This window comes from Alligator sinensis, unplaced genomic scaffold, assembly GCF_000455745.1.
Source record: "Alligator sinensis unplaced genomic scaffold, ASM45574v1 scaffold111_1, whole genome shotgun sequence".
Lineage (NCBI taxonomy): Eukaryota > Metazoa > Chordata > Crocodylia > Alligatoridae > Alligator > Alligator sinensis.
Window position 1 is genome coordinate 3,799,095 of NW_005841875.1, and position 11,307 is coordinate 3,810,401.

Here is an 11,307-nt window from a genome sequence, read left to right on the forward strand (position 1 = left end):
GTTCATTCGCCCCACCAACTCAGCATTCATGAGCCACCTGGTACCTTGAGGTATGTAGAAAAAACATTTAAAGCTGAGTCTATGCCTGAATCATCAAATCTCTCTGAATTTCTCTGAATCCATTCGGAAGGTTCCGATTTGATTTGAAGAGATTAAAGGGTCTCCTGATTCAATTTGGATTCAGAGATTTGGCCGCTAAATCGGGTTGAATCTCTGCTGAATTGAATCAGTGACTGAAGCTTTGCACAGCCCTATTATCTACATTTGAAAGTTTTAGTGATTTAATTAGACTGTCATCGCTAAAGTAGCAAACGTACACAATGGAAGCACTTATGCTGTTATAAAAAGACTTGTACCAGTAGAGCTTATTCCAGTTGGTGAAGTCAAATAAGCTATACTAGTACAGCCTGGGACTCAGCTAATTTTCTTCCAGGAGCTATTAAATAACCAAACCTTGCAGTTCAGTCAGCCTGACATTATTTGCTGAATTTAAGTTGAACCTAGCAAATAGTTGTGATGAGTTGAAACATTTCAGGACTTTGGCACGTTTTATAAAACCAACAAGGGGGAGGTGGAGGAGAAGGCTGTAACTGTCCTACCAGTTGCAGAAATGTATCAATATGTTGACATACTGAAGACTTTTGGGGCACTGACACATGTACGCTCCCCACTGTAACTCATGGCACTTCTCAGGAAGCACTGTGAGTTATAGTGATCCCCCAGACCCAATAGACATTTGCTGCTGGGTCTGGGGGGTTGAAGGATTGAGCTCCAGTTTGGAGTCGCTGCATGTCTGCAGCTGGTCACCCTTACTACCCAGCCCCCCTGCAGCTCTGGTGCTGTCTCCAGAATGGGAGGGGGAGAAGGGAGTGGAGGGAGCTCAGTCTGGGGTTTCCTCAGCCTGTTTTGGAGGGTAGAACAGGTGGGTCACCCCCCCCCCACCGTCCCCACCTTGGGGAGGTTCCAATCCACCCACCCCACCCTCCAGCACAGGCTGGGCAAACCCCCAATAGAATTCCCTCCCCTCCCTTCTTCCACTTCCAATCTGAAGACAACACCAGGGAGGGGCTGGGTTAGATCAGCTCAGCCCTGCTCCTGGCATGTGCAAGTTAATGAAGGCTTTGAAGTGCCTTCATCTGAACCCTGATGTAATGAGGGTTCAGATTGTTGCAAAATCAGGCACTTTTAAAGCACTCTGCAGCCATGCTCTTCTGTAAGGGCACGGCTGTAGGGCACTTCAGGGGCCTAATCACATGATAAACCATCGCTTCTGTCTGTGCCCTTGGTTTCAGGTTGATCTGAAGCATTTTTTACTGACGACTTGGTTTGGCCATCATGCCAAAAAGTCACATATTTGCTTAACAGGCCTTATACCAAGGTGTGCCTACCTGCACTAGGACTTCTACACAAATAACAATGGCATTAAAAGCATACCCAAAGCAACCATAGTTATGTCAATGAAACTGTTCATGGGACACCAGGTCTTGAATAAATCTTTGTCCCTGACTTCTTACAGCAGTGCATAGGTATTCTCTCCCGGAGGCTCATCTTCCCCACTCACTTTGACCTGCCCCAGATGGAACAACAGTGATACCTAGAGCAACCGTTTTTGTCCTGTGGTCTGCCTCATGTCCTCTCAGCATTATTCACAGCCCCACAGGCTGCCTCCCTTGGGATCTGATCTCCTTCCCTCCCCACAGACACTCCTGGTCCCAGGTTGCTCTGTCTGCACTCATTCTGACACAGGAAACTGAACAACTGCATTTGTGCAGCATTAAGGCCTGGGCTACCTCTCAGCACAGATAATTAGCCTCTCTGGCATCACTGCTTTAAGGTAGGAACTTGGCTGTTTCCAGGCCACACATGTCATGTGCAAGGCAGCCTGGACCAGAAAGGTTTGGGAAAAGGTGGGAGGGAGGGAGTCTGTGATCCCCTCCAATCTGTAAGCACTGCTGTGGCCCAAGTACAGCCTCTCCATGGCCTGCCAGTTAAGAATCCCACTTCTAGAGGGATGGTTGTACGAGTCTGACACTGAAATGAGTTGGTTGCAGCAGAGCCATTCTTTTTGCTTTTGTATTTTAAATTCCCACACCAAGGCTGAGATTCAGGGCATGCCTCTGGGCAATTTATCTACCCAAGCTTTTGAAAAGATTTGCTAGGTACTGAGGGATGCCTTTAATTTTCTCTCCTGCAGTCTCACCAGATTTGCCTGCTTCATTAGGTAGATTGGTGGTTGATCTGAGCTGGATCTTTTAATTTGTATGAGTTTTAAATCACAAAGCCCTCCATAGATAGGAACTGTACTGCAACTCAAGAGGTATAAATAAAAGAAATGCGGTGCAGTGGAAGACACTGTGATCTCATTCTCCTTGGCTAGCACATGAGTTGTTGCTGCTCATTTCCTTTGTTTTATTTAAAAGAAAAATAGTCCCTAGAGCACCACAATCTTGTCTGCATAGTGGAGAGGCAAAGTAGGTAACATGCTGTTAAAAAAACCCATTTTTTTTAATGCTGATTCATATTGAGGGCTGAATTGTCACAGATAGGCAAAGTGCTGAACCAGGAGGTGATGTGCAGAGACACTGGCACAAGAGGGACGGTGACCTCTTAGAACCTGCCTGCATTGAAGAATACAGCCACTTTAAGATGTACAGCATACAACCCAGAAAGCCTCACCTCCGTCTATCCCTGCTATCTCCCTGCACTGCCTGATCATTCCCTCCTGCCCTCCCAGGAACGTACAGTCCCAGGATCATTCCTAGCACATTTGGGTCCTACCCATATAAGCTGAGCAACAGGGAAGTTTCTTCATTCTGTCTCATTCCCACCTACAAGAGCAGTATCTAGCAGAATAGAGGATGGATGGAGGATAGAGATTAGCTTTGCCATTGTGTATATCCCTGCACAGTGACAAACAATCTTTGGGAAGAAAAGAGGAAGGAGGGCTGCTTGATTGTTCTCCTTTTAGGGATAGATTCCAACTCCAACCACAGTTCCTGGAAAGACCCTATTGAGCAATTTCCTTGTGGGCCCATTACTGTGAAATATCAGAGAAACTTTGGAGTTGTGGGTATACCAGGCTATTAACAACTGTGGTAATTGGAATGTTATTTCCATTTAAAACTTTAATGTATTTTAAAGTCGGTTTCATAAATCTACCAAATACATTGCAGCTAACGTGTTTTTTTCCTGACATTAAATCAAAGGAGCTAGTAAAAACTTGTCCGTCTTATGAAAAGTTAATCAATTTTCAATACAAAAGTAGACAAAGGGAAATTTCCATCTTTAGAAGATTGATCTTGGAAGTTATGTTTGATCTCACTTTTATTGAACATTTTTACTTGCTAGGTGACGGGTCATTTTTTTAGCATTATTACTTTAAATTGCTTTTAATACAATGGGCCAAGACTAGAATTGTAAATAAAAGAAAAAGCCTCTGGCCAAGAGCAAAAAGATTTTCTTGCTCTGCAGATTCTGTGTTTCAGCAGTTTTCTTTATACTCTTGTAAATTCAAAGATCCTATCGTTTTCATTATGCTTAATTTTGACTTTGATTCTTTGCTAACTTAGCTATTTGACTTCTGGAAGCCTTCTCCATTTTTAGAATAGAAAATGTAAAACGCCTATATATATTCTAAAGAAATATCTGTCAGAGAGAAAACATATGTTGAGAAAGAAGTGTATATTCAATATGACTCTGCCCGCTGCCCACACTAGACATAAAGATGAATAATACAATTTTGCCTTACCTACTAGGGCTACATGATCTATTTTGTGGCTATATTTGGAATCTGTTTTTCTTTCCTTTTCATTTTTCCAAGTTGAATATTTATGTTTTGATACACTTTCAAGGAGATATTATTTCTTTAGAGAAAACATGTCCAACTCTGCTCTTGTTACACAGTGTGCTCTTGGGGAGATGCTTAGAGTCATCTGATATTTCACTGGGTTTTGTTAAAGAGAGTTTGTGCAGTTTTTCTGCTTTATTTTATTGTTTTTTGAGATTAGTAATGTACACAGATTAGCAATAACATTGCTGTAATGACTAAGAATAGACTTAACAGTATCTCACATGCAAAGACTGCTGCCTCAATACAGGATTCCAACTTAACCCTCACCCGTTCTCATGAAACCGTAACTGTTGTTGTTCTCATGGGGTAACTTGTTACCCTGCAATTCAACATGACTGTTGGACTCATGGCGTATCTTGTTACCCCACCTGCATGAACAAAATGGAACCAGTGACAACAGTATAAAGGTACCAAAAACTATTTATTAAACACACAGATTATTTGACAAAGTATATATTAGGGGTGTGCAAAGCAGGCCTATTGGATTCAGATTCAGCCTAAATCAGGAACAGTGATTCAATTAGTTGATTCAGATCACTGTCCCCAATTCGATTCGGCCGAATCCGAATCTGAAGATTCGATGTTGATTCAGAGAATCAGTGATTCGGACATACACGCAACTTTAAATGTTTTTCTACATACCTCAAGGTACCAGTGCGGCTTGTGGACGCTGTGATGCTGGGGCACGTGGAGCATCCCACAGGAGTGTAGGACCATAAGTACTTCTAGTCGACTTATGAGTCTGCCAGGGAACATGCTGGGGGGGCCCACATCCTCCCCCCAGCTCAGCGATTGGCCATGGGGAGACCCTGGGTGCCCCCTTCAGACCCAGAAGGCACCAGTCACTGAGAAAGGGAGGGGTGCGGGGGAGCCCCCTGCGCACTCCCTGGCAGACCCAGGAGTGAACTGGAAGTGCTTCGGGTCCACTTCCAGGTCTGCTGCTGAGTGCACTGGGGACCCCCCCACCCCACCCCCGCTCCTGTGGGACACTCCATCTGCCCCACCATCGCAGCATTCACGAGCCCCTGCTACCTACAGGTATATGGAAAAAACAGTTACAGCTAGATCTATGTCTGAATCGCCAAATCTTTCCAAATCTCTCTGAGTCAAATTGGAGGGTTCTGTTTGGATTCAGAGAGATTAAAGGGTCCTCTGATTCAATTCGGAAATTTGGCCACTGAACTGGGTTGAATCTCTGCCGAATCAAATCAGAGACCAAAGCTTCATACAGCCCTCATATATATGATGATTTGAACCAAAAATATTATTTAACCAGAACTATGAACAAAATTTAAACTTTTTTTAGCGTTTCAAAACATGAATGAACAATTTGTTAATTCTGCTGTTCACACTGTTTTAAAACTAACAGTTACTTCCCAAAACATTTCCTAACTGTTTTAACTAAATATTGCATTCCTCACAAAGTAGCAGTGATGTACTGTGGTGCACACAAAAAACAGTTTACAATCTTCACATCATTTCTGGGTTTTGCAGTCATCTGTCCTTAGACCAAAAGCACAATGTTCACTCATGCTTGCAGAAGGTTCTCCTGGGGTGCATTGTGGCAATTTGTAATTTAGAGCAGTCATACCAAACTTGACGAACTTAGACAGATTACGTGTATACATCTTTCTTTGTTTTATTTGTCCATTGATCAACTGTTCTCCAGGCTCCTGGGAAAAAAAAGTGCCGTCTTCTTAAATGTGATCTTTGCTTCCAGTTTGCATTGTGGCCTAGCCAAATGATGGGGCTGGCAATGGCAGCCACATCCAGCATATTGAAAAATTGTCATTGGCCACCTGTTGATGTTCCATCTGCAGGTGGTCATATGGACTGTGCACAAGGTTATCCACCCCACCCTTGTTTTTATTGTAGTCATGGACGATGCCTGGCTTTTTTTTTGCTCTCCATCCACTGACAGATCATGTTGCATGCTTGACAGCAACAGCACAACTTTGGGCTTCATTGGAACATAGGAAACTAGGGTGAGTTCCCCACCAAAAGCAAAAATGAATGAAAAAGTTTCCTTTCTTCAATTTGCTTGAATTTTGTTTGGGATATTGGCCTTATTTTTCCAAATTGTACCCAAATAGATCAAGTCCTGCTGTAGTAGTCTTTCTGCCAGGTCAGTACTTGTGAATAAATTGTCACCCACAATATCGCTTCCTGTCTTGTACCAGGGATTAACCAGTTTCTCAGTGACCTGGGTACCAAAATTACCTTGGCATGGAGCTTCTAGTTGCTTGCCCAGGTAGATGTCTCCAAACAGGGGGAATGATGTTGCTGCATCACAGCACCACCAAATTTTCAAGCCATATTTGACAGGCTTTCTGGGCATATACTGTCTGAAGGGACAGTGACCCTTGAACGCAATGAGCTGCTCATCAACTGTGAGGTGTATTCCTGAAGTATTGGAAGATTCATCTCTTTTCCCTTGGATTTTACTCTTCCTCTTGGCTCCACATATCTCCCTTTCCTGGCTGTCCAGTAAGTTAGATTCAAAAGAAGATGGGTAGAACAGTTTGGTTAATGCCTGACATTTACAGGCGTACCCTAAGCAATCCTATTTTGCCATGATACATGTGTACCTAATGAGCATGCTCAGTAAGCACACACAGACTTGGATCACCAATTGTGTAAGTGCCAAAAATTGTAGTTACACAGCTTCATATGTATAATTTAGTTGTATAAAGGGAAATAGGATTTAGCCCCAAAAACATTAACTTCATATTCCGTGGACTCCTTGGAACATATTAACTTCCTACAGTCTCTAGGGTCAAAACCTCTACTGCTAAGAAAGAAATATCTATGGCCACAGAGATCCATATTCTATTCCCTGGCTAAGAAGTTCACCCCCAACCATATATTCACAGCCATGTATTCCCTCTTAAGTTACGCAGGATAGCTCTAGTAAAGGCAATCCCTAGGGCTGTGCGAAGCTTTGGGTGGTGATTTGATTTCGGAGAGATTCAGCCCGATTCGGTGGCCAAATCTCTGAATCCAAATAAATTGTTGTGATGGTCATTTTTTCTTTAAAAAATTACAAATGGTTACAACTTTTTATAAACGTATATTTCTCTTCCCACAGCTAGTGAAAACAGATGATCTAGAAGATGATTTCTTGGGATGTACGCTAGAAGATCTTCTCCGATTTGATGATTACAATAATGATGGTTACTTAACCCTGCAAGAACTTTATACTGCATTCCGTAAGTCATGACACACTTTGGTTTTCTTTGCAATGATAAAATGTGGGGTATAGCGCAGGTGTTAAAATTTATGGATGCATTTCGGGACAGTAGTCTCTCTAGACATTTGTTTAAGAAATCGGGGGGGCGGGGAAGGGGGGAGCATTAACTTAACATGATAGGGTTTTGTTTCTATCTTTGGTGTTGGTTTGCTCTAAAGGAAATCATTGTGAACGTTACGGATATGTCAAGGGGTTGAAAGGAATGGAATTGTGTTCTTGTGACTCTCATTGTACTTTTACTAACATCATTGGAAAGATACTGTTTGATTAATGGCTAGACACATAGTTCATGAGTACCTTGGATAAACATATAATCTTGGCGCTATAAGTTAATTTAGCAGTGAAAAAAAAGTTTTTTCCTGAATCTCCTGCCTTGGAATCATGACTTACACATTTTATTTCTGTTTTGGGGAATGAATTGCTCTGCAATATTAAGAGAAATCTGTTTGTTTAACCATTTGCAACATGAGTATAGGTGATGAATCAACAAGGTGCTTAAGCAGGGTGTAACTTTGAGCTCTTAAATGCTCCCTTCTGACTTCATTATTATTATCTACGCACTTAAGTTATGTGTGATCAAAAGTACTTTGCTGAATCAAAGACATGCATTCTTCCCATGGATGTTATAATAGTTCATTATTGCTTGTAAAGCCTTTTGAGATACTCATAAAAAAACCTTTATGCAAGCATAAAAAGCATTATTTTAGTAGAAATCCAGAATGGTGATCTTCAAAGAGCCTGTGACATGGTACATCATAGAGATAAATTGCTCAAAGAATGATTGCAAGTATTTGTGGACCTTATCAACCCAAGGAAATGACTGATATCAGCACTGGTGCCCATTTCCAACACAGTTTTTAACCTGTGCCTTAAACATTTTGAAGATAAAAAGAACTATTTCAGCGAGTGCTTCTGCCTCTTGATACCTCTTCATAAAGTGCAGAGAGGCAAAGTAGGCTCAATAGTGCCATCTTTACACTTGTTAAACGTAGTACCTTATCCCATGAGTAATCCCAAACTGATTTTCTATGCTTAATCCCATGAGTAATCCTAAACTGAGTTTCTATGCTTAATATTAGTGAGGGTTGCAAAACTGGACTCTGAATAACTAGATATAACCTGAAATAGCACGTTAATTTTCATTGTTTTTGTCTCACTACTCTTACTCACTAAATAGAGTAACTTCCACTTCCTTAGATCATCTTTTTTGTAAAGAGGGTGGCTTCTGTTTTCTTCAATTCTAGTTTTTAATTTAAAAAGCTTTAGGATAATAATTTTTAAAGCACTTTAAAATTAGTCCCAGCTGTCACCTTGCACCTGTTTGAACTACATATGCATTTAATTCATCACGGTACATCCAAAATAATAGATATGCAATAAAACATAAAACCTAATACATTAAGGAGGCCATAAAGTGAATTAACCCAGCTATAAAGGCTTGACATGCAGTTACTTGGGATCATATTTGGATCAGTGGGTTTTCAAAGTCACAGGAAGTCTAAGCAAATTCCAATAGTCCTTTGAATGGGTTGGTGGTTCAGTGAATTTTAAATAGGTAATGAAAATAAGGTAGGTACAAAACAGTACCCAAAGAATAGTCAGAAATCAGTAAGCATTCCGAAGTATTTTACAGAAATTGTATAGAAAATTATCAAGAAATAATACTAAGGATATTTCAAAAGAACTTTCATTGCAAAAAAGAAAGTTCTCTATCTTAAGAGCAAAACTGGCCCCTTTGTGACCTTATTCTCCATTTTGAATCTTTGCAAAGTATATGCCTTTATTAGGAGAGGGCAATGGTTCCCCAGCATTTTCAAGCACAAGATGGCATCACTGAAGGACCTAGCAACTCTGCAGCTTTTGTCAGCAAAGTAGAGCATATCTTTTTTTTTTTTTTTCTGGTTAAAAATGTACTCAATTAACATGATCGTGTGGAAAACAATTCTAAAACATTTGTTCTCCAAATGATTGTCTTGGGTGCGTAATTTGGTTTTGGAATTTTTAAGTGCCTCTGAACTTTGTGTTAATCACTTCATTATGAGCCAGAACTTCAGTCATTAGAAATAAACTGCTGCTTTTAAAGGTACAAAATCCCACATATTTTTCATAGATGTGACCCAAGGTAGTCACCGCTCACTTGTTCAAATCCACACAAGTTAAGTCAGTCACTCTTGAATCAGGGCAATAGGTTTGCAAACACGGTTGTTCAGCAAGCTGTGGAATCTAATTATAAGAATTCAATGACATCATAAAGTCTGAATCTAATTTACCCTTCTCCAAAATTGCTGTTACGTTTATTTCAGTGCACCATGTGCCTGTTTAGTACAGTGCAAGGGAGGTTTGAAGATGACCTTGATGATTTGAAGAGTTGTGCTTTCCAATTTGTCTTTCTTTTGTGGCTCTGGAGCTTACATTTTATTTTAAAACTCTCATGGCTTTTCTGTAATTAACCACCGCCCTGCACATTGGTTCCAACATGTTCTTATATTCTCTTTCTTTCTCTCTCTCTCTGTCACGCGCGCGCACACACACACACACACACACACACACACACACACACACACACACACACACACGCGCGCGCGCGCGCGCGCGCGCGCGCACACACACACAGTATTTTTAGTTGATTATTTTCCAAGTATTAGAAAATGGATGGAAAATGGCTACATCAGGGTAATTGTATAACTTGAGAAAAATAATAGTTCCAGTTACAACATTGCAAGTATGAATTCTAATAATTTCAATGATAATTTAAATCAGAGGTGTCAAAGCTGTAGCCTGCAAGTGCATCCAGCTCACCAAGCCCTATCCTCCAGCCCACAGTGCTGCCTGTGGGTCATGGAGCAGCTTGACAATACAGCACACCCTAGCCGTGGCCCAGTGTAGGTGCGATGTGTAGCGGGTACACGGGGGTGCATGTGCAGCCCCTGAGAGTGCCAGTGCACCCCCCTGTCAAGCTGTGCTCTCTGTTTAGCCAGTGGCTAGGGGGCAGGCAGGAGCACCAGTGCCCCCCCCTTCAAACGCCGGCCAGGGAGCGGGGCCGCCAGCAAAAGTGGCTCTGCCATTTCTGGAAGTGGCCACTGGGGGACCCCCCTTCAGTCAGTGGGATCACGTGCCCCCCCGCCCAACTCAAGAGGCACCAGACACCCATGGCCCAGTGTGCTTAATGTGGTGCAGCTGGCATGGGCTACACATGGCTTAAGAGCTGAGGCCAAGGTGAGGACCTGGTCTGGGGCATATCATAGAAAATTAGGTTTGAAAGGGACCTCCAGAAGACATCTAGTCCAGTCCTCTGATCAAAGCAGGACCATCCACAACTAGATCATCCCAGCCAAAGTTTGTCTGGCTGGGTCTTAAAAACCTTCAAGGATGAAGATTCCACCACCTCTTTGGGCAATCTGTTCCAGGGCTTTACTACCCTCCTAGTAAGAAAATTCTTCTTAGTATCTAACCTGAATTTCCCTTGCTGCTTCGGATTTGGATTCAGCCTAGTTGGAGAACAGTGATTCGATTCGGTGATTCAAATCACTGTCTTGAATCGATTCAGCTGAATCTGATTTGGAGATTCAGCCGCTGCAAAATTGGCCAAATCTCCAAATCAAACAGGCCCCATCCCCTGCCTGCTCTCCCAGCGTGGCAATGGCTGCCCTGCCCGCCCCAGCTGCCGGCACTTGGGGAAGAAAAGCCCCTACTCACCAGGTGCTGCTGGGTGGGGGGGGGCAATCCCCACTGCCCCCCATTGCACCAAGCTGCGTGGGGGGCTCTGCATGAGCCCCTGACCCTTGCCTGCTGTCCCAGCATCCCCCCATGGTTGCCCGGCCTGCCCCAGCTCCAGTCCTTTAAGGGGAAAAAAAACAAGAAAACCCCCCAAACTCACTGGTTCCTGCCCGGCAGGGGGAGATCCCCACTGCCCCCCGCTTACCCCGTGCTGTGTGGAGGGTTCTGCACAAGCCCCCCAAAGCCCTAATGCCAATGCAGGAGCCAGCAAGCCCCGGGGTTTTTCTCAGTTTTTTTTTTCTTAAAGGGCCAGAGCTGGGGCAGGCAGGGCAGCCATGGGGTTGCTGGAGGAGCAAGGGAGGGTTAGGGGGGTCATGACAGAGCCCCTCATGCAGTGTGGAGTAGTGGGAGGCAGTGGAGATCATCCCCCCACCCAGCAGGACATGGTGAGTTGGGGGGGGGGGTTTAAAGCACCGGGAACTGGGGTGGG

At 43.1% G+C, this 11,307-nt stretch overlaps 1 protein-coding gene across 1 annotated transcript in view; it reads left to right on the forward strand.

The window, feature by feature from the left end:
• Positions 1-11,307, forward strand: part of FSTL4 (follistatin like 4) — a 565,752-nt gene that overhangs the window by 348,895 nt on the left and 205,550 nt on the right. Inside the window, exon 8 of the mRNA XM_014527870.1 lies at positions 6,939-7,059. Coding sequence (XP_014383356.1) covers positions 6,939-7,059 — 121 coding nt within the window. The remainder of the gene's footprint in view (positions 1-6,938; positions 7,060-11,307) is intronic.